The sequence below is a fragment of the Urocitellus parryii genome, chromosome 1, assembly GCF_045843805.1.
Source record: "Urocitellus parryii isolate mUroPar1 chromosome 1, mUroPar1.hap1, whole genome shotgun sequence".
Lineage (NCBI taxonomy): Eukaryota > Metazoa > Chordata > Mammalia > Rodentia > Sciuridae > Urocitellus > Urocitellus parryii.
Window position 1 is genome coordinate 219322031 of NC_135531.1, and position 25314 is coordinate 219347344.

The following is a 25314-nucleotide window of genomic DNA, read 5'->3' on the forward strand; positions in this document are numbered from 1 at the left end:
ATTCTCTAGTAAAAAAGGAACCTAAAATATATCATCATTGATCATAGTAATAGCCAATTTTATCATACAGCTTATCTTATCTTATGGCTATTTGTGTGGTCACATCTCAGCTTTCAGTGAGACTGCCCATCAGGTTGACAGGAGCAGGTTTGGCAGTGCCTCTTACTCACCCAGAGATCTGAGGACTTGGTGCTCTGGAATGAAGGCAACGTGCCAGGTCTTCTGTAGCAACTAGACCATTTGCCATGGCAGCTTCAAATTGAGCAAGAGTTCCACAATTTCACACTTGAGTACATTCAAATTGTTCAGGTGGATGGCAGCCAGGCTCCATAAATAACTCCCTGTTAGCACTGTTCCAAAACTCAGACTTTAAAAAAGGCCACTACCCACCCCAAAGGGCCAATCTTTAATGAAATTACTGATATGACACTTGAGCAACAGCCTGAGGCTCCCATATCAGGTAAGAACTTTCCTTGTGGATGCATTTAACTCAGCCGTAATAAAACCAACTAATCTAAATAGATTTCAGTTGGATCACAATATGACAACATATGACTGATACATGGAAGGACCTCAGTTGGTTTTGTTGTTCTAAACACACTTTACTTAAGTTCATTTATAAGATATCTTTGAAAAATTGTGTTTTTTTTTGTATTATTTCTGGAGACATAACAAGCTTTATAAGAAGCATTTGGCAGTGGATGTTTATGTCTAATATAACCAACAGAGAAATAAAAATTGCATATGTAAGTTGGCCCTACTACTCATTTAACAACATAGATTATTATGAGCTATAATAGAGAAATATATTTACTTATTAATGAAATATCAAATATGAATAGAGAGCTGCCATTTGCATCATAAAATGTAACTTCATACTGGCACTCACTATTTCAGAAGTATTTATCTTTAGTTTTGCCCCAGGAGGCACAGCTCAAAGGCAAAGACAAGACTTGCTATGTTTACTCCTGATCCAAGTTAGACACACAATAATAAGTGCTAACTGAACTGAAATAAAAGGTGACATTGTAATCAAATAGTGCAGGACTTTCATGCAAGTTTAAAGTTATAAATGAGAAGATGGAACCCATAATCAAGAAGTGTTTTCTTTTGTACAGTTGATTCTCTGCCTGGCTGCCAACCACCTAAAATACAAAGCCAATCCTGTGGAATAAGAATATAAGATATCTCTATATAAAATTACCAAAAATAAAAAAGTGTTTCATGTCTTAAGTAAGCATGAAATATTTTTAAAAACATCATTCTATTGGATGCTCAAAGTTATCAAAAATTCATGTAAAATTTTCTAAATACCTAACACACCATTTTCTCCATTCTCCAATTTTTATGCCAATCCCATCAAAAATTTGAATTTTTCTTAAAAAAAAAATGATGGCTCTACAAATAATAGGGGCCTAGAAATTCAGTATATAAAAATTTTTGTCTCTCCCCCCCCGCCTTCTGTCAGTTACATATTTTATCTAGAAAAGGAAAAAACTTAAAACAAGTGATTACAATAGTGTTTTGGATATTTTATTGTGTTTTCCACATAGATAAAAATAAGGCTCTTTTGACAAAAAAATCCATTACAAAAACAATCTATAATAAATCAATAACATAAAATTTAGCATTAAGTCAGTCAAGTATTCTGCATTTGAAATTCAATATCATGAATCTTCAAGATTAGTGTTTTTTGGTAACATAAAAAAAGACTAGTAGGAAGGAAAAGGACACCTTATCAACATATAATAATCTGTGAAGTTTTTTAAAATTACAATGGGAAAACACACAGTATAGTTACTTAGGAAAAGCTATTTAGGGAAGACTTAAGTGCATCCGGTGGAGTAGACTTCAGATTACAAAATAGTTTTAAATTTGCCAAGAAATTTAAGTGTTAAAAATATTTTTCTCCTTATTCAAATTCATGTACTATTTTTGACAGATAAGTAAACCAAAGACAGAAACATTTTACCTGCATTTTAAAATAACAGATCTACAAATTCTAGATCTACAAAAAGTTCCTGGTTTGCATACAAAGGCCAATGTTTGGCCTTCATTGATCCATTTCTATGTAGTTAAAAAAATACAGTATCAAAGTTTTCTCCATCACCCCACAAAACTAGGGGAAATATTTTAAGTCTTGAGTGTGTGAATGTAGCTATGCAGACCCTCAAGTGTGCAGAACACAAACATCACTCTCCTAGGAAGATTATTTTCATCACACTGTAAACATTTCTTCTATATCTGGACAATAATCTTTGGTATCACTAGCTATTGTGCTTTGAAAGAGAATTATGGGATTTCTGTAGCAGTGCTACATAGACATTTTAGAATATAAATAAGAAAAATGCACTTGGAAATAAGTTACAATTAGCTGCTTTTGCATAATTTTCAAAAACTACAGTGTATGCCTAGTCACAGTTTTATGAGAAAAAATATCTCCTTTTCAACTCCTTAATTTTAAGGAACACTTAATCATTTTGGTTAAAAATCCATTTTTGGAGTATATCTGATGGATTGCATAACACTAAACTCGGATGCTCTCCACTTGCTGAAAGGCACATTTTTAAGAATGGATTATATAGAAGTTGATCCTGCAATAAAAGAAAATACAACAGACGTTAAGTTCCAAGACTCATAGCTAAGTGATCAATACCAACATGACATTATGGTCTTATTAAGGCTAAAGGGAGAATTGCATTCCAAATGTATATCTTTCTTAACTTTAAATCTGCCTAAGATGAATCATTTTTGATAAAATATTATGGGTTTCTGATGTAAACAACACTGCATACCACTACTGATCAACTAATATAAGGCATTAAATGAAAAGAGAGGTATCCAGGGCAAGGTCTGAATCAAGTTTTCAAGCAAAAAACAGTCCACTGATATATACATGTGAGAAACTCCTAAAAATCATAAATCATAAAAGCCAGTCTTACAATATTCTGGTATTACACTAAATTTTTTTTTTAGTTAAGTGGTGGTATAGTCTAGCCAAACCTTAAGATGTGTTTTAAAACAAGAGATCTGTCATGCAACCTCTCAATCCTACATTAATGAAAAACAACTAAAATGGAGAAGAAAAATTAATCACTTCACATTAAAATATGAACATTTTTTTTCTATGCATGCCAAGAAAAATAGTGACTGCTGCAAAAAGTATTGTTAAGAAACCCTAAAACATAAAAATGGAGTGACTGTTTTTAATAATTCACAGAAGATCTTGAGATACACAAACTATGCTTTAATCAAGCAACTTTATGACTCTTTTGTTCCTAGGAGTACTTAATTCATAGGTATATTCTCTTATCACATGGGTAGAAACATATAAGAAAGTTAATAAAGGCAGAAAAGTTCTAATGGATAACAATGAACTATATTTCATGCATTTTCCTAAATAAGCAATTAGAGCGCATCAAAATCATTAAAGTAGTGGGTGAATTAACTGCATTGAGGTACCTTCTGGATCTCCCATATCTGTTCTCCAGCAGCAACTGTTTTGTGACCTTTATAGGCACATGCCTGTAGCTGAACGATACCTTGGACAGCATGAAGACACAGTTCCTTCTGGATGTTATGCCGGATTTCATGCTGCACCGAATATTCAAAGTACTGTGGAAAAAGAGTGCCGTTACTGATAAAAGCACCTGGTGTGTTTGGTTGCAAAACAAAATTAGCCACTCAAGGAATAATAAAGGCATGCCCCCAACAAAATATTACACTAAGAAGTGATCAGAAACATAAGCTGAGCATTTATGATAGGAGACACTATAGTCCTCCTTCAGTCTATCATCAACAGTGGTTACTTAATGAACAAGGTGTTTTTCTCCACACCAGAAACTAAGTCATCAAGTAGAGCTGGACTAGCACAGGCAGGCACACTGCAGAAAAGGGCCTCTGAAGCTCATCAAGTCCTTGACTGGTCTTCTCTCCTCAAAATTTTCCTTCACTCCTTCGTCTCAATCAAAGGCACTTGCACTAAATTAGAAACTACAGGCACTCTGTATCTGTTTCTTCAACTGTAAAGTGAGTAACTTAAGAGTTCCTCCCACAGGATTATGAAGATAAATGGATTAGAACAAAGTCTATGAAGTGGTAAGCAGCTGATTCACTTTAAGCTGTTGTTACTATTATTGATGCACCCAATTAATTAGTCTCTGAGTTTTCCTCTCAGATGTTACCATCCTGTCCATTCTTACTGTTCTGTCCTTTTCTTTCTTAGACCATAAAAATTTATACTGCAATGCCTCCAGCTACCTCCAATTTCTCATCCTGTAATGCAACAATCCTACCTGCTGTCAGTTGGTCTTTCATAGCAGTGGTCTGATCCCCTACTGGCCCAGCTTAAGTGCATTACTGCTGTTGCTAAGATAAACTCCATCTTCCTTAATTTGTGCATGAAATGGCCAATTTTCAATCTTGCATCAACGGTTGCCCCAGTGGTATACTCTGCTCCTTTCATGCAACTCTACCAGTGCAGAATACATGCGTCCATAACCTGTGGCTTTGCTTTGCAGTCTGTGCTGATGTCTGGAAAGCCCTTCTGACCCTTTTCTGCCTGCCTGACTCCTTTTCATCCTTCAGCAACCAACTAGAATATTACCTTCCCTCTTTGGTACTCCCTGAAATTTGTCCTATTGTACGAAATTTCACCTTTTCAAGGCTTCCACATACGTTAGAGATTACTTTCTATAGTATACTATTGGAATTGTGTGTGTGGCTAGCTGATGTTTCTACTTAGAACACCCATTATAGAGCAAATACTTAATAATGTTGACATTCTAAAGGTAATAAGGGTTAGCACAACTGATTTTCAATAATGAAATAAATAATATTAACACCAATATCTATTGAGTCCTTATGATGTACCGGGCAGATACTATGTTAATCCTTTTATCTATTTGAGTAGGCACTCTATAAACATGAACAGAATGAATGCCCTTGGTCTTGATCTCAGGCTTCATTTCTCTTTTCCTACAAGTAAAACATCAACCATGTTTGTAACTGGTACTTCTTCCAGTGGAAACATTGGAATAAAATGGATTTAGATGTTGACAGGAAATAGCATTCTAACTAGACTTAGCCAAGAAAGATAAACTGTAGAATCCCAAAGATGGTAACAAATGTTGTCTAGTATTCTGCCTCACTATAAAAAGTCATTAAAATGATTCTAATAAAGAATGGAAAATAGTTGAAAATCCATAGTAACAAAAAAAGTATGTAATTAGCTAGCTGAGAAAATTGTAGAAACCTGTAACTTAGATTCAGGACAAATACCCTGTAGGAGAAAGTGAATGAAGAAAAGCATTAAATGCCATAAAGCTGTAATGACTTAAACCATATCATACCAGAATACTGGCCAGTTCAGTCACATTAATCAAAATGCTTACTTTTACTTAGTATATACAAATGTTGTTATAATAGTAGAAGTGTATGCTATAAAAATTATTATGTTGCTTAAAATTGAAGGCAACATGAGAAGATGTTCAAGTGATAGGATATCTCAAAATTTTAATAGTCAAAAATTAATTTGCAAAGTAAAGTGCAATGTTTCATTGAAAATAAAATTTACAGGATATGAACCAAAATAAAATCAATGTTTGAATTAGAATGACAGATGCCAGTGTCATTTTAAAATATAAAGTAGATAACATTGTTCTCCTGCTTGAAAACCTCTTGTAGCATTTGTTGAACTCAAAAATAAATCCAAGTTCCTTAATGGGGCTTGCAAAGTTCTATATGACAACTCTCTTACTGATATCTCTGATCTTATTTCCTACCTCTCCTTGTCTGAACCATTCTGCTCCGGTACAACAGTTTCTGCTGTCTCTGTGAATGTGCTACTGGGCCTCTACTCTTCCCATTCCTCCTCCAGGATGCTCTTCTCCCAGAATGTGGTTATTCTCTCAACTTATTCAGGCCCTTGCTCCAAGGTCACCTTCCCAGAAAAGTCCTCTCTTGCCTGAAACCCGACACCCCACCCTGCAAATCTACCACACACTTATTCCCTGACCCACTTTGTTTTTCTTTATAGCCAAAGTTAAATATTTATTTTCTATTTTATTGTGGAAAAAAGTGTTCCTGTGGAACAGAAGCTTCAAAAGTTAGGGACTTTGTCCTTTTTATTATTATAATAGTGCCAGTCATATTATGGCCTCTAAATAAGTTTTTGTTGAAAGAACATGTTAATTTTTCTCCATTTCAAAATTTGTAAAAGGCAGCTAGCTATATTCTATTGAAAAAAATTAACATCATTTTATATAATATTATAAAAATATCTTTGTAGCAAGGATAATAGAAAAATAGACAAAACAATATATACAAAATCTCTTCAACTTTTTTTTTTTGTATCAGGGATTGAACCTAGAGGTACTCAGCTGCTGAGCCACATCCTCAGCCCCTCTTTTTTATTTTGATACCAGGGATTGAACTTAGGGGTTCTCAACCCCTGAATCACATCCTCAGCCTTATTTTATATATTTTTTTAGAGACAGGGTCTCACTGAGTTGCTTAGCACCTCACCATTGCTGAGGTTGGCTTTGAACTTGCAGTTCTCCTGTCTGAGCCTCCCAAGCTGCTGGGATTATAGGCGTGTGCCACAGCGCCCAGCTAACCCCAGCCCTTTTTTGTTTTATTTTGAGACAGGGTCTTGCCAATTCGTGTAGGGTCTCACTAGGCTGCTAAGGCTGCCCTTGAACTTGCAATCCTTTTGTCTCAGCCTACAGAGTCACTGGGATTACAGGCATGCGCCACTGCACTAGGCTAATATCTTCAATTTAAGAGAAGATAAATGTAATACTAGAGAAATTTATTAAGTAATTACATTTATTGACTTGTTTTTACAAATGAGGAAATACTTCCATTTGCTTAAAACCTTATTTTTATTCTCATAGTTTAGTGTTATTTTCAAAAGATTGTAATTATTCATGTAAAAAAATTTAAAAAAATATACATGTATATATACATATATACATATATATGTATTTATATACACACATGAAGATATATTTGCACATAGATGTAAATATATGTATGTATGTCTATATGTATTTCCACCCCATTTCAGAATTACCTCTTGACCATACAGTGATAGATCCAGTTCACTGGCACTGGCTTCTGGTATCTATATAATCTACCCTCAGTGGATTGATTGCTTCAGGTGAAAAAAGATCAGAACTGGATTAAGCAAAGCCCAATGATTAGAAAGATGTATGGAAGAAAACAGAACAATTGACCCTTTCTTCCTAAAACTGAAAACTTCAAAGTTACATCGTGTTAAAATAGGATATTATGAGTACTTAATACTGTAAAACTCCTAACCACATAGCCTGGACTCTACATCAAAATACCTTCTGGTCCCAGAAAACACACATTCCAGGCTCCACTTCTTATTAAATCTCTCTTCACATTCTTCATTTTGTTCTCATTTTCAGCAGCTACATATCTTGTTCCTACTTACCCTTCAAAAACATGTTTCCAGTGTCATCTTTCCCAGGAAAATGTATGGGTACCCAGTCTAATTCAAACCCCACAGCACTCCGAATGCTTTATCTCAAACCCTTCATACTGACTATAGCTGCCAGTTTTGAAAGAGGTTTCCTGAAGGAGTTAGAATCTAAATGGTTTTAAGCCCCTCAGAGTATCTGGCATGCAGGGGTCACTCAGTGAATTTGATTAATGATAAACAAGAGAGAGAGAATTGAATCCTTCTGGGAGTTAACTTGAAAATGGTAAAGAAAGGAAGATAAAATACAGAAACTTAATATGTAATATGTTACCTACCCATAGAGCTAGATAGTAACATTTAGCATTTTAGTATTAACTGGTAAGATAGATGGTAACAAGCTGGGATCTGACTAAAGTGAATAAAGAACATACATTTTTGGAGAGCAGAGGGTGTTACTGAAATAATATCATGGCCCACAAAAAGAGCTTACAATGTAGCTGTGTTGTTATTACCACTGGATATAATTTGCTATTAAGTCCGGTTAAACAGGGGCTTATTTATAATCTTGTTAAATCACCATGTCAAGAGTCACAAAAACATTAAAAAACATATGTAAAAGATCATGTTCTAAACATTTCTAAAGGCATGTACTCTGCTATTTTCCCATTTTCCTTTTTACTGAATGGGTAAGCAACTTCGAATTATTTTCAGAGCCAGACTGGAAACCAAGGCAAAATACTTTACAACTTCAGTATCAGTCATCAGTCTCAGTCTAAAAATATGTCACACACTACCTTACTGGAATAAAAAAGATGAGTTAGGACATCTGAAAAATAAGTAACATCTTAGTTGTATCTGTAGTTGCTAGTGAGAAGGCAGGATTTCTGACACTCACCTGGTTTCCCCCAAGTCCATGACATGTGTACAGAATCAATGGTTTGCCTCCTTGATTATTTTCTCCAACATCCAGGCACAGAGGCTGACTAACACTTTTAATCTAAAGGGAAAATTTCAAATCATAAAAAATTAATCTATGTAGTTTACATTTTCCAATTAATTCCTAGGAAGTAATGTTGTAAAAATGTAAATGTAAATGTAAAATCTTAAAAGGAATATACCAGAAAGTATTCCAACATTTTTCCCTAAACCACATAAATATTAGTGGCAAGGAGTAAAGGAACAGGAAAATACTTACATATCCAGATATAACAGGATTAAGGTCTGGCACATACACTTCTGGATAAATAGTTTTCAGATACCATGTAAAGTTCTTACACTGAAGGCGGTTTTTTATTTCAAATCTTTTTGAAAGATCACCGAATGATTTCTAGAGAAGGATGAGAAATGAAGGAATGCTTCATCAAAATAGCTCTACTAATGGACTTCAAAGCTCCTGTTTGTGTTTATATTTAGGAAGAAAAAAATAAAATTGTGGTCCAAAATACAAGACACATCTTAACAGCATTTGCCATTCATTTAGGCAATGAGCATGCCTGCCCAATCCTTCCTGGCTTCAGGGAGAATCAAGTATCATTGTAGTGCTGACCAGACAGTATTTCATTCTTCATTTGTGCCACAAACTTCTTTATACAGTACAAAGATCTCTACTGAAATTCTGTGGGCACAGGAGTGGCAGTGGGAGCATTCTAAATTAATCCCAACTTTATACTTAGTTGTCTGTAGAGCAAGGTGAGAGAAAGTTGGAGTACATAAACAGTACACACAGTGTAACTTCCATCCCCTTGTCAAGAATACAAAAACAACCACCACAAAACAGCACAATTGGGAATATATTTTTTTTCTAGTGTAAGAGGTTTACTCTTAACATTCCAAACTAGATTTTTAGTAGAAAAAGAAAACTTTCTTTTGAAAACATCATTAAACTGAAAATGTATTGGGCTAATAGGCAAATTTTCACAGATAAATTATGTTTGATATCTAACTGTATGACAAAAAAGTAAATCCTCAACTTATCATTTCAACAAAGGAAAATATTTTCTCATCCCAAATTCAATGTCATGAACTCTTAAGGATTCTGCTTAGCTCAAGTAAATTTATGTGCTTTATGGTAAGAAGAGGTGCCTATTGGCTCACTCACCCCTCTGTGGGTGACAAGCAGAGCTTCATTTAGTTAGCATCCACTTGCTGCCTTAGCCAAGTAATCTTGTGCAGTACATAATCTACCTAATTTGCCTTAGTGGTCTTGAGTTAAAAAGATTGCAGTCTAACCCAGTAGTGCTCTAAATTTGCATCTTACTGACATGTTACAGGGAGACATCAGAGAACAATGAGAACATACAGTTAACCAAATCTTTCTTTACTACCACTCAAAATGTTGATGTCCTTGACTCCCAATAAATACCACCACCACCTCAAATTAGAGCTGTTTCCTACAAAGACAGGCTCAGGTGCCATTTACTGAAGCATGTTCTGAAACTGTCTGGTTAATTTATACAACACCCAGTGCTTTCATACTGCTGTTCATGTAGATGGAACTCAGCTCTAATGTGCTAAGCCTTATGTTTTTGCTGACTAGGTGATCTCTGACAGGTTAGAGACAGGGTCAGTGTATGTTTGTTATCATCTTCTTATTTCATAGCTACTCTGGGGAAGAGCCAAGGCATGTATTCCATCCCTTAAGTCAGGCAAGGAGAAAGGAAAAGACCTGTCACACACTCCACCTCCAGCTCCCAGACACCACTCTATGAAGTGCCATCCCCACCGTATGTTCCTAAAGGGGCTCTGCCAAGGTACACCTCCAGAGAGTAGCAGAACTGAAACTTCAAGGGGAAAAGGCTTGATATTCCTGTCCATCCTCGCATCACACTGAGACATCTTTTCTACCTTCAGTTTGAAAAAGCACTTAAAACCAATATTTAGTTGTCAATCACATCCCCCAAAACCAGTAAAAAGCACTTTTACTTAATCTAATTTTTAAAAGCCAAATACTGAAACAAGATTGTCACAAAATATCTTTCAAATGAAAAATGATAATATCAAGCAGAATGTCTGAAATTTTGAAAAGTAGTTTGCTTAATATTTTTTCTTAAAAGAGAAAATGATCATCCTTCAGTTACACATTTTAAGAGTTAAAATTGCAGCTTCAAAAATAATTTTGACAAAATGTTTTGTACTTGAGGCAATCAAGCAAAAGAGTATGAGACATTGGTATAGGTTTTTTATTTATCATAACATAATAATTTAGCTTTAACTTACTTGTTTAACAATTTTTGCTGCATCTGTATTTCTCCTATAAAATATCTCCTTATATTCATCCATCCAGACTTCTGCAAGGCGAACTTGGTTGCGAGCAATCACCTGAGTGCCTTTTGGAAAGGTATGAGGGCTTTTGCTGCGAAAAACATGTCCAACAACAGAGCAAGGCATAATCTCCAACTGCCCACCACATTGCCATACCTGATAATTAATGATATTTGTTTAAATTTACAGTATTTGGGGAAAAATCAAAGTGTTGATTTTAAATTCACCTTTAAAATATTAATAAAAACAAAACAAAGAAGATGTTTACTCCAATTTCAAATAGTCTCTGTTCCCTGCCAGTTCAACATAAGTTCTGTAAATGTAAAGAATAATTTTATTAAAACAGTATAACCCCTAAAGACAACAAAAGGGTATCTTCAGAAAGTAGGTAAACAAAATAATGATTTTTGGATTTTTCATAAAAATTAATTCCCAAATTACTTTTTGCAAACAATCATGCAAGTTCTCTAGTATACGCAGAAGAACAAAGGCTCTTGTTCACTGGCTTCCATCTTATACAACTTACATGGTCACTTCACTTAAACCACAGTGCTTCTTCTAAGGCATGAGCCAGCAATCTGGGGATAAGTGCACCCCGGCTCTTTATCTTTTATATATCAAATTTGATAATATAAAAGCAAAACAATTGAAAATAGCCATTATTACTGAAATATGGTCTCGTAAATTTGTAAAGTAGTTGGTCATTATACTTATTTGCACTAATTCCAAATAAAATAGAAAATCATGAAATGAATACATTTCACTCAACTGCCATAAATAATTGCAAGCAAAATATCTGAAAAGAAGTCATGTTTAAAAGTAAATGCTAGTACTAAGGAAAGTGATCACATACACTTTTTTCTTCTTTAAACAAAAATAAGAAAACTCAGTGATATGTTCCATTCGACAAATTATGCTTGAAATACAAGGGCTAGGGGCTGAAAACACTGAAATGAATAAAACAAGACCCCTGGCCTTAAACAGTCCAAACTGGGCTAAAATCATCACTGTCAGTATGTGATGAACCCACAGCCCAAACTTAAAACTAGTTCATTTCTTTTTTCAGCCCATTCCAGCCTAAGGGATAATAGATGAATGATAAGGTCATAGCAAAAAAACAAAACAAAACCTTATGAAAATGAATACATAAGATACATGTAGAGACTATCCAAAATCTTCATTTTGATTTTTCATATTAACTTTTAACATACATATTTTTAAAAAATAGCTCATTTAATCCAAAGAGTTAAGTTCAATATACTTTAAAAGTATACACAAATGTTTTTCCACAGACTCCCTTGATAATCAACTCATTTCCTGAAGCACTAGGTTTAATTATATTTGTCTTGGCTGGAATTCAGTAGCTACAAGTGCATTAATTGGTGTTATTGCCTGGACATGGGATTTTAACCAATTCCTCTTGTTACATTGGCAACCATGAATAAATATATCAAGTTACAATTTAAAAGGAAATATTCTTATTTCAAAATTTCCAGCAATTAAAACTTAGAAAGCAAAAGAAGTAAAGACTGCATACATCCATAACAATCTGTACCAGCCAAGTAGAGCATAACACATTTCATTGTTTAACATGTGTGCTGTATTTAGTCTCCTAAACTTACTCTGAAAGACATTTCTATATTTTCACCTCCCCAAATTTCCATTTCTTCATCATAACGTCCAATATGCTCAAAATATTCTTTTGATATGGAAAAAAGGCCTCCCGCAAATGTGGGTGTTCTGAAAAACAATCCATTGTCAAACTTTGTTATAAAAACGAAATAAAATTAAGTAGCTTATTTAAGAACTTAACTTTATAAGGTATATATTACAATTTCAAATTTTTTCTATTCATACTGTCTTTAAAGTCAATTTTTTGGGGGGGAAAAATAAATTCTCAGTGTATTCTCCAAGGTTAGTAAGTGTCTTCTCCTAACCTTGTTTTAATATTCTTAAATGATGATTTATGAGGAAGATATGAGATAAATTTTATTTCCAACTTATTATTCAGTAATATCATGCATATGTGCCTAAGTAAATTACTTTATTATTTTCTACGTACAGATTTGTGTTCTTTGCTTTTATTAGTATGAATTACCTCAGAGGCAACTGCTGCAAATACAGAGTCCATACATATTTAATATAAGATATTACAGTATGAATATAAGACTTTGAGAGCAGTCCTCTTACTTAATTGGGTAGGTTTCATCTTGCCTTCTTCGCTTTTCATGATCAGGAAGTGATTCCCAGCCAAATGAAAGGCTCCAGTCAAAATTTCCACGATTATGGTTACCTCCATATGGAGAAGGTTTGTTGAATTCAAATGTGTTCATATCTATGGAGGCAATATCTGGACTCACCACCGCAGTGTTGTTCTCAGCTATTCTGGCCAGCAAAGGTTCTAACCAACCATAGAAACACTCACCTAAAGAAGACAGAAGTTTAATTAATTCAGTGAGAACACTGAAGGTTTTTTTTAGTCATTAATTATCTTTAGTCATTAAAATTTTCATTTTAGTCATGAAAATTTATAGAGAAATGAGAATAAGAAAATAACTTATGTTTTGAACATGTATATAATAGTGATTTATTTTTTCCAGCTTTCATAAGTTATAATAGACAAATAATAACTTTATGTATTTATGATGTCAAGTTTTTATATATATATATACTCATGAAATAATTATCACAATCAAGCTAATTAAAATATCCATCATCTCATATGTGCGTGTTTGGTGAGAATATTTAAGATATAATCTTGACAAATTTAAGTACACAGTATATTCATACTATAGTCACAATGTTGTATGATAGATTTCCCAAAGAGAGTATTTTCCAAATGTCTCTCATGAGGAGAACAGGATGAAAAGGGTAAAGGAAGATTGAGCATGGCTAGGAAAATCTTCCTCCAGATGGTCTTTTTCTCCTAGAAGAAGCAAAATGATACTAATGTGTTTAAGCTTCAAATGATATGTGTCCCTTTAAAAGAGGATATGAATCAAAGATAACCTTTCCATCTAGTCTCCAAAGTACTCTAATTTAAACCTGTCCCTTTGGAAAACTTCATTTCTCTCTGTAGGGCTTAAGAAAAAGTAAGTGAAAGAGTCAAAATATTCTGATTTTAGCAGTTGAAGAAGAGCCATTCAAATCTGCCCTAGACCAAGACAGTAGGGGCCATGGAGTCCCATGAAAGGTGTAGATTTTCATCATGGGATAGGCTGTCCCACATACTGAGCAAAGCCAAACAATACCTATGCAGTTCTATTCTGGGATCCCCATTGAGGAATATTTGGCAGTCATTGTGCAGAAGGCTATTAGACATATTCTCCAGAAGAGTAAGAATGCCCAGTCGGATCACATTAAAATTTGGATCAGAAGAAGAAATGCTAGAGAATGGTGTTTTCCTTTACAAAGGCATCTTTAGATCTCTCTTCATCTTTTAAATGCCCAGTATTCAGAGAATACAGGATACAACATCTATAAATAATTCAAGCAAACCCAAAAGTTCTTCTGTATCAATGTATACAAAATCAGTTACTGGGTCAAACATAACCTATAGGCTCGCCAGTTCAAAGATTAACACTCATATAGTAAGTAAAACTCACTAAGTATATAATGCAAGTGACTAAATAACATTTATTGATATTTATCATGCCCACTGCACATTTGGGTCCAAGTATACTTTCTAAATATTTTTAAAATGTTGACACTTTTAAAAATAAAATTGTATTTTTTATTTTTAAGGGATGTAGGTCAGTGATATAGTGCTTATTCCTAGCATGAGCAAGTCTCTGTGTTCAATCCCAGTACCACCAAAACATACAGCAAAATATACAAACAAAATGTTGACACTGAAAAATATTAAAATACAAAGAAAAAAACTAATAGCAACAAAAAATGATGAAACTTGACAATATTCATGGAAGAGAGAGAAAAAGACGTTGGGAAGGGGTACCCATAACTTGGCATAAGAAGGAGTTCGTAAGTCTTAAAAAAGAACTGAAATATAAAAGTTTCAGTTGGGACAAAGTTTAATGACAGGATTGGTTAGACTTAAATAAATTTTCATTTTAATATGTAGGGATTCAAAAATAACAAGGAATTTTTTTTTTTTTTGGACAGAATGCATATGGGGGGAGGGGGGAGAATCCTAGGGAAGGATACCTCACTGGGAAAGTTGGTCATGGCAACTTTAAAGTTGAGGAGACTTGAACACAGAAGAGCTAAGAGCTATATAAGTGAAGTTCCTAGGCAGAGCCTTTATCTTTGCTATAATCAGTTGAAAATTCTGTTCAAGATAATGCAATTAGACAGCTAAATAAAATTAACCTCTAAATTTGAGGGAAGGGAAGGGAAGGGAAGATGTTCCATCTACACACATACTTACAGTGAGCATCTAAAAATGTGAGCGTCTCAGCTGTTGCTACTGCTGCTCCTAGCAACCGAGCTGTGATCAGACCTTTCCTTTCTTTTTGTCTGACTATCTTTACTATAGAAAATTGTTTTATATATTCTTCTAACTTTTCATGTAAGTACTCTGTAGGGAAAAATAAAATCAGGATTAATGCTTTCTAAATTTATATATACTATATTAAAACGAAAGAAACAACAATGACTCCTCCAAATTCATAATGTCAATAGTTGCGTGTCTTTTTCCAGTAAAATGAAAAAGTCTATTTTAACTCTTTACTGGAAAAAAGGGGAGGGGATTTCTATACCCAAATCATAACTAACACAAAAAATTATTACACATGCTTATGGTGAACACTTCATAACAATAAATACAGTGCGTTTGGGAGAAAGTGAGAGACTTAAATGTTGTGGACCCCAGGAGTTAAACAAACAAACAAACTCAGAGTTCAGAACAGACTGACTATGGGAGTAGAAGAAATGGAATTAGGTCAAAAAGATATTCAGTGATTTTTAAAATTGGCATTTACGTCTGGAAATCTTAATGAAAAATCACCTGCATCAAAAGGATTGATTTTCTGATATTTAGGCAATGATCAAAACAATTTAAGAACAGAATGTTGAGGGGAAAAAGGCAAGTAGTAAAGTCCAGAGCCACAGCATTTTGGGAACATTTCTACAAAGACTCAGCAGAAAAATTTTGGAAGTTTTGGAGTCTCCTGACAGATTTTTCTCCAGCAAAAATATAGAAGTAAAAAGGAGCATGTAAATCAGGAAATGAAAAACAGGCAGAACTTTAATGATGGGTATGTAATTTGAGGTACTCAATATTCCAATTTGGATGAGATACATAATAAGCAAAAGTTGAGACAGTAGGTGAAAGAAAAATCCATTAATCAAGTCAATCAAGTGCTGTTCATATTTTTAAACAACATCTCAAGCCTACTCTTTTTGCCATTAAATTCTTGATTCCTCATTAAGTACATAATGTAGTTCTTCAAGTGGTTTTCTTGGGCCTAGATCATAGCCTCAAAAAGATTTAGAAATACAAAAAAAGTCAACAATATCCTGGGGTAGATATTTGCTTCTGCCATACTTCCGAAGCAAGTACAGATGACATTGACTTTATCTGGGAATATAAATGTCTTTTCAGTTCTCTGGGGATACAGAAAAGAGAGCTGCTAATTTAAAGTTTAAGCATTCTTAAGGGAGGCGAGACTTCATGAACAGCCCTTATGGTAAACTTAACCCATCTAAACACTATTATCTCAGAGTAGAATTAAACACACACGTATGCATATATATGTGTGTGTGTGTGTATGTATATATATATAATCATAAATATATATTCTACTTTAAAGGAGTTATAAAATTTAAAAGATCTTAATGGGAATTGACATTTTAAAAGGGAGTGACTATAATCCCTTCAGTATAGACTCTCATTGTTTGAATTTACTAAAAACTTTAAAAATTTATTCTGAATTTTATATAAATTCTTATATACTCCCTAAATTTAGTCCCATAATTCTCTTTTTGGAGATTAAGCACACAAAGCTATATGGGACCAGATGTCCTGGGTTCAATTTACAGGCACCATCACTTTTAGTTGTGTGAATTTGGACAAGCTGGTTCATCCTTTCTGTACCTTACATTCTTATCTATAAAATGGGGATAATAGGACTCATCAACAGTAGACTGACAGGAGGATAAAATGAGAGATTAATGCACAAATACAGCATTAAGATATCTTAATATGTATTTAATAAGCATTAAATACATATTAAGATATGGTTTATGTTCTAAAAATGCTCTTTTGTTTGCTCTCCCAGGGATTTAACTATTTTATTATTACCTGACTATCTACATATTTACGCTCTTTTCTCTAAATACATTGAAATCAAGGGCTAGTTTCTATCTCACAGGCTCCTTTACAGCAAAGAGGAACATATTTCCCACAGTAGTATTCATTGGATAGTTCTTTGATTTAATGACAAATGACACTAGTATGCAAAGATAACTTTCACTAAGAAAACTGTCCCATATCTCCTGTCAAGTGTCATAAAGAATTATAAAAATATTCAGATATTTTGACCAAGCAGTCCTATTTCTCCTAACTTACTATCTAAAGGTATAATGCACAAGAAGTAAAGTGATGTAGGCTCAAGGATATGACTCACTGCCATATGACACAGTAATGCAACAGTGTGAAGGAAAGATAAATGGTTAGTAACATCTATCCATCACTGTCATGGAAAAAAAAAGTTTTGAAGGTAAAATAAACAAAGTTATGTGAAAATGTCAGCTTTCAAAATCACATTTACGGCATGGATATAATAAGATAAACATTATATGTTTATTTAGATGTAATTATAGAAGAAAATGAAAAGATTAAAATGGTTGAAACAGGAGGAAGATTATGTATGAGTACCTATCTTTTCATTCTGATTTCCTTTAGTTTTTAAATTTTGTGCAGTTAAATAAAAATGGTACCTTCAAATGAAGGCTTACTAAAAGTAAACCTACAGTGTCCCTATTTTTCTCACTATTTGGAAAATCAATCCAAATAAAAGTCATCTGAGAGAAAACATTGAAGAAACCAAAGAATAAGATTCTACGATCAAGTTTGTTGTTATTCTTGTTCTAAAGGCAAAACATGCAAGTCAGCAGAACTCAATCAGACATCTCTTGAAACCCATGGACTATATAGTCCAACTAGATAGACTAAGGAGCCAGAACAGAACCAGTAGTAAATAAACCAGTGAATCAGGGTTAAGTGGCAAATTAACTTGGTCAAAGGTATTAGAGATGAAAACTAGAGCTCTCTAACATATAATCTGAATCCGGGGACTTGAATTATAAAGCTCCAATTTTTGGAGTTGGAGATTTCACATGCAGGCCAAAAACCTCTGGTGTTGAATAACTTTATTCTGCCTAAATATTCATGTATCTTGAGAATATAATGCTATTTTACCAAAATGTTTAATTTTGAAATTATAAAAACATTTAAAATTGTATGTAATACCGCCTGATTCACACTTCCTGCTTAGTATTGTTTTTGCTATTCTGGGTCTTTTATTATTCCATATGAATTTCATGATTCTTTTATCGATTTCTACAAGATATGCTGTTGGGATTTTGATTGGCATTGCATTGAACTTATATAGGACTTTTGGTAATATAGCCATTTTGATGATGTTAGTTCTGCCTATCCATGAGCAGGGTATATTTTTCCATCTTCTAAGGTCTTCTTCTATGTCTTTCTTTAAGGTTCTGTATGATGAAATAAGCCAAGTTAATAATTTCATTTATTACCATATCTGAAATCTGGATATATTTTATAACTGATAGAATGTAAGCATTTTTTCTTTTCTCATATGTAAGAAATGTTGGTATAAATAATGATAGTGCTTTGGACTTGATAAAAGAGTATTATTTCCATTTTATAGATAAGAAAACAACTAACTATTTGGGTTAAATATCAACACTGAAAAAAAAAAAGCCAAAGTAAAACACGATGTATTGACTCTTTCTTGATTTTAATTACTGATTTATATTATTTATTAATTGGTGTGTTACTTATATTAACTCATTGATTTTTCAAAACAACCATAGTATTATGTGTTAGTTCTGTATTTCCCCAATTATCAGCAACAAAATTAGATACTTCTTATACTCATTGTCATGTTAGTTTAATTGACTGTGGGTTTTTTCTTTTTAGTGGTTTACAAACCAATGACATATGTTATAATAAATTTGATAAATATGGTATTATCCCCATTTTATCAATAAAGAAATGGAGGCAAAGAGATTAAGTAACTTGCCCAAATTACATAGTTGGTTAGAACCAAAACAGGAATTTAAATCAAGGCAACCTGCCTCCAGGTTCAAGTCTGTGCTCCTAACCACTATGCCTTAAAATAAAAGCCACACATTGAGAACTAGAATGTTATGAATCATGTCATTTAATATATTTTCGCACTCCAAAATATTGGAATATGTACATACTTGGATTCTACTTGCATTCATCATACACACCATCCAAACTATTATATTCCAGTTCCTAGATGGCATACATAAAGCAAATATAAGCAAGTAGACTTTGTACACCACCACACGGATTTACTTAGAAAACGATCAAATTGGAATGTACTCACTTACCATCTACACTAGCATCATCCACCAAAATAATTTCCTTCAGCAGAATTGCAGGTGAAGAATAGAGCACACTGTGGACAGTTCTAAGCAGTGTGGACCATGCTTCATTATGAAAAACTATTATGACGCTGGTGGTAGGCAGAGGAGGGCAGCGCTTAAACTTTTGTTCAATACATCTAGAAGAAGCCAAAAAAGTAGAAGAGCAATTAAGACTTTTATTAGTTACTTCACAGTTATACTGCTGCTAAAATTATCATTATTTAATCTTTACCACAAAAAAATGACAGCAAATACTCTCTATGGAAGATAATCTTAATGCTATATCAGTGTAAATGGATAGCAACATATTTTTACAAGCAGATTAGTCACCCAGAGATCATGTCCACGGATACAAACTACAATTTCTTATTATATGCCTCTCAACAGTATAATATTTAAAAGCAAATAACATTTTAAATAAAAAATAACATATAAAAGAAACAACATGGCCAGGAATGGTGGAGCACACCGCCTGTAATCCTGGAGGCTCAGGAGGCCGAGGCAGGAGGATCACAAGTTCAGAGCCAGTTTCAATAAAAGCAAAGCACTAAGCAACGCAGTGAGACCCTGTCTCTAAATAAAATACAAAATAGGGCTGGGGATGTGGCTCAGTGGCTGTGTGCCCCTGAATTCAATCCTTAGTACCTCCTCCAAAGAAAGAAACATGTAAAATGAAAAATCCTGGTAATTGCTCAAGTAAAAAAAAAAAAAAATTCTCTATTTTCTTGCTGAAATCATCCATTTTTCTTATTTGCAACTTTATTAATCCAATACTCAATTTTTTTAAAGTTATTAGAAACTTTCATAAATATGTAATGTATTTCCTATTTATCAAGTTTATTTAATCACTTTAATCAACATATGAAATCAAAAGGGGAAGACAGCCTACCACAAACTTAAGATCTTACATAGATCATCATTTGACATATGCTTAACACCATTTCCTACGTGTTTTAGAGATTTTGCTCCAATAATGTACTCTACTTTTGCATGTAAAAATTTTCTTTTAATAGGACATATTTAGGAGTTTAAAAAAAAAAGACCAAAATTCATTTTATAAGTCCATTTTATAAGACAGTGCTTCTGTCTACAATGTGATAGGCACAGGAAGAAAAATCCCAAGTAATTCTGAGGAGTGGTGTTATCCATTAGCTAACAACATCAGTTATGTATGGATTTTGAATTCATTTTAATAACAATGATTTCCTCAGAAAAAAATAATCTTTATTTAAGTCACTGGGTGGCCACGTTCAGCCTCCAGCCTTTGAGATGGAAGTGGGGATAATCACAGCGGCTAGCCCGCTGAACTGAGGTGAAGTTAAAGTGACTAACATACGGGAGGAGGAGGGCTTCAAAACACTGGCACATAAAACAAACCATGTGTGGACTGTGGCAAAGATAAACAAAGCAACTGCATCTTTAAAGTCACTTAAATACCAAATGTGGCTGTACAATTTTGGACAACAGACTATAAAATCCTCCTACCCAGTCAAATCCTCCCACACTAGGAATACAGTGTGTGAACTCAAGCAAACACTGCTGCTCAAAACCAAGATAAGGAAGTAAACCATTCACTCTTGGAGATAGGAGCCCAACACACTTCATTTGCTTTCCAGGGCCATTGAAGGATAGGGGGGCACTGTAGCCTCCAGCCTGACAGTAGAGGCCTGGGAAAGTCACCCTAAAAGGACCCACACATTATCTCATTAGTGACTTTAGAACCATACCTGAGTGAGAATGTCTTTAGCCTTTTCTAAGAGCAGGTCCACAGAGTGGGATGTTTATAGTGATAAGAAAGGGATTAGGTTGGGAGTGAAATACCAAGAGGAGGTGTCAACAGCACTGAAGAGGAAAAGGAGAGAGTGGTGCTGAGTGAAAGTGGTTCGGCTCTCTAGAGCGTCCACGATTTCAAAGCGCCACACAAGCGCATGGTCAGAAGTAAAGGACCACAATTTTCCTCATTTGTTAGAGTAAAAGCAAGGTATTTATTCTGAGATGAATTTTGAATAAACTACCAATTACAAATAAAGTTCAAAAACAAACTATATATTCTCTTGAATAATAATTACACAGAAATAAATGACTAAATATGAGCTCATATTTTAACACATAAAGGTTTATAAACCCACATAAATAATAAGCAAAAATCCTGAAAAGCTCCATGAAATAGTATTTTATATTTTAAGGAAGAAGAAGGAAAAGAAGCACTTCATGATTTATTGTCTTATAACTATTTTAGAGAGAGAGAGAGAGTCGAATTTGGGGATTAAAATTTTTTTCCCTAACTTTATTTGCCATGCAGTTAGTTAATACAACATTAAATCAAGTATTATAAAAAACTGAAGATATAAAGTATAAATGTGCACAAACATTCACACCAATAAAATGTTATTACTTAATCTTACAAGGATTTCCTTTGGTTTAAGCTGGGGACTTATTTGCTTAACTGATAACTACTAATATTAGTTAGAAGTTAAAAAAATAAGGCAGAGCAGCCAGAGTAAAGCATCATGTTTTACCATTAATCCAAATGATAAAATTCCACAGTGTGATTTTACAAACTCTATTCAGTTTGAAACAATTTCTGTTAGATTCATCCTTTAAAAATCATTTCAAATGTTATTTAAAATAGTGCAAAAAAATAATTTATCAAAGTGACTACATTTTTCTAGTTAACCATTAGAAAAATTGGGCATATAGAAACTTGGTTAAATTAGTCACATGATTATCCATATTAATAAAGACTAGATCTATATGTGGAATGAGAATGGAAAATACCTTCCTTATGGATATAGGTGACTTTCAAATTAAGAAACAATTAAATCTTCACTACCACCATAAAATCCTTTCCAAAGTAATAAATAAACAAACCTTTTATTATAACCAAAAAATGCTGTTAATGTGCTTAGTTGCTTTTTACTCACTTAACAATAGTGACAAACATTACTCTAGCCTTGTAAGACTGCAATAAAAAAGCTCATCTTGAGCTGATATCGTCATTTCAAAGAATAAAAATCATGCTTATTGATTTTTGGTATGGACTGCTTTTTGGTCAAGAACTCTCTCCAAATCAGTAAAATGTAATACTGCATTTGAATCTATTGAGAAAGGAGCTGTGCATATTATAACTAAATATTTTACAGTCAGTCATTTGTTTCTTTTCACATTTTTTTTCAAAATGAACCATTTCACTTTGGATCACACAGATTACCACAAAGTGACAGAAGCCTAGTCTATACAAATTCAACATTAAGGGACTCCTATAGTTGATGCAGGTTATCAACATTACAAATCTAGAAAAACCTGAATAAAGCAATAAACCAACCCACAAAAGTCCTTTTCTTTCAGGTTCACAACCAAAAATAATCTGTTATAACAGGAAAGCAAAATAGGTGGCTGTTGTTTGATTGCTATTTGCCAATCAAGTACTCTCAAAAATTTATTTTGGCCTTTGCAATTCAAATATCAAATTTGAATATTACCTTACTGATAATAAATCTAAGGACACAGAGAAAGCACACGAGGTCCCAGAGAGAAATTTTAATCAAAATATCCTATGCTTGAGAAAAACTTGTAAACAAAGTGACTGGATGAGTTTTGCCCTCTTAATATAGAAAGAAAAACAATCCTATAGATACGAGAACTTTAAAAAATTATGGACAAAGATTTTTACTAATAATTGTTAAAATAACTTAAGAGACAGCATACCAAAAAACAGGCATTCTGAAACCTAGTTAAACATTCAAAGCAGCCATGAAGTCCGAGGTTTAGTTTATAAATCCATAAAATATTATCTAGTAGCTACAAAATCTTGGTACATTTTTTAAAAATTTATTTTCTATAGCAACACACAGAGAAGTGAACAAACTTTCTCAACCTCCTACATTTTCTATAAAAACTGTCCAATATTTCCTTCACAGCATTTAAGAATGAAGGATTTCCTTGTATAAAGAAGTCAGATCTAGAATTCTGTTTCTAATTTAAAAGCTAATAACTTTTCATGTCTGTACTATATACCAAGCTGAGATATGGATAGCTATCCTTAATAGTTATAAACAAAAAAATGAAAGATTAAAAAAACAGTATTTGCTGATTTCCCACCTCAGAGTGGCTAAAGAATAAGCAAATGCCTTAGCTAATGCCTCTCCCCTTAAAACCCTCATAATAAAGAGTAAATAATGAATAGTCTTCAACATACTCAGGAGGTCGGGTGTCAGGTCCAAGATCTCGGTGTAAAGAAATCCTGTCACTTGCAAAAGCATTAAAACAGTGTTTTACTTCCCCACGTTCTTTTTCCTTTTGCTCTTCAATACTTAAATTGGTTGTCTTGAATGCTTTGCCAGAAGCACCAGGTGCGTTAGAATCTTGTGGTGGGCGGTCAAGAGCGGGTTTCAATTCTGCTGCTGTATAATATCCTTGCAAACAGGGTCTCTCACCAACATCAATGTTTTGCCTGACAGGTGCTCCTATTTGCATTTTTGGCATTGCATCTTTAATATTGTTTACAGCTTCTAGCATTAAATCAAACACCTTGTTCTTGTTTTTCATATTTCTTTCCATCTTTGATTCTTCTTTGGAATATTGAACACTTACTTCTCTTTGCATTAAAATCAAAACTATTAAAAAGAAAAAAATTACTGCACCAAGCTTCCAGAACTTTTTATGGTAATGTCTTTTAAAATGTAATTTTACTAGTCGTTTTAGGTGAGCCATTCTGACATTAAATGCTTGTTACTTGACAAATAATAGTTATTGTTTCCTCTGTTACTTAAATTTTTTATCATAGATTTGCTGGCAAGACGGTTTCTTTAAATGGTAAAACCTATAAATAGAAATGATAGATGTTATTAGTAGCTATTCATTCCTTATAGGCATAGTACAATTTATTCATTCAAACAACTGAACTGAAGCTGCAAACAATGTACTCTATGGTTAACAAGAATACAAAGATATTCTGCCCTCAATCAAATTACACTTTTGAAAGAGAACAATTGTTATAATTAGCTACAATTCATTGGAGCTGAAAAACATTAAGAATTTCTCTTTGGAAAAAAATCATATTTTTTGTTAACTCTGGTGGTAACATCTACTATATTATTTGCATAAGATTATTTTTACAAATATATTTTGAGTTTTATTTTAAAAGAACATATTAAGCAGATAACCAAGAAGTCACAGAGCTTCATTAAGGAATTCTAGGAGGGGAGAATCCATAGAAAAGCAAGGTATACTGACAGCTCCTAACAGGCATCTGATACCTATAATGGCTTCATTTTATACAGCTTGCCCTTAACCTACGAACTCCAACTAGACAAAGTAATGCAGCAGCTTTGACAATAATTAAGTTGGTATTCTCATAGATTTGTTCACCTGATAATATTTGTGAATCCTGACATTCCCTGTAAGGGTAAGAAAATTAAGAATATTTAATTTCATTGTTACATAACAGCTATTTTCAATACCTCATACAAAAACAAAATCTATTAGCAAAAAGAAAATACACTATCTTCTCTTGAAGGTCTCCAGGATTCCAAAGGCAGAATATGGATTGATGGAATACTGCCTGCAATTGATTGTAAAACATGGTTACAAGTTTGCTAAACCCTCGTAGGAATCACCACAAGCAAAAGAAGGAAAGAAAATAGAACATTGATGACAGACTCAGTCACAGTGAAGGTTGACTTTCCTCACAATGTTTAAAAAATGTAATGTGAAGGAATTTCAGTCACTTGCATACTATATGCACAATTATATCCAGTAAGGTAATTTTCAGGAGAAAGGGAAGGGAAAATACCTGTTGTCCCTAAAGCCTAAACATATTTCAAAGGAAATGTTCTTTTAAAAAAAATTTTATTTAGTTTTAGATGGACACAATTTCTTTATTTTATTTATTTTTATGTGGTGCTGAGGAATGAACCCAGTACCTCATGCAAAAGAGGCAAGCGTTCTACCACTGAGTCACAACCCCAATCCTAAGGAAATGTTCTTTATAGCAGTGC

At 33.5% G+C, this 25314-nt stretch overlaps 1 protein-coding gene across 1 annotated transcript; it reads right to left on the reverse strand.

Annotated features, from left to right (window-relative positions):
• Window positions 1–2471: 2471 nt before the first annotated feature.
• On the reverse strand, window positions 2472–24028 carry Galnt3 (polypeptide N-acetylgalactosaminyltransferase 3). Its single transcript, XM_026411140.2, has 10 exons — window positions 23514–24028; window positions 19280–19452; window positions 15099–15248; window positions 12902–13136; window positions 12334–12451; window positions 10667–10867; window positions 8646–8777; window positions 8346–8447; window positions 3463–3615; window positions 2472–2594 (listed from the first exon to the last, which is right to left on the reverse strand). Exons 1-10 carry the CDS (start codon window positions 24026–24028, stop codon window positions 2472–2474), a joined length of 1902 nt encoding a protein of 633 aa, XP_026266925.1.
• Window positions 24029–25314: the final 1286 nt, after the last annotated feature.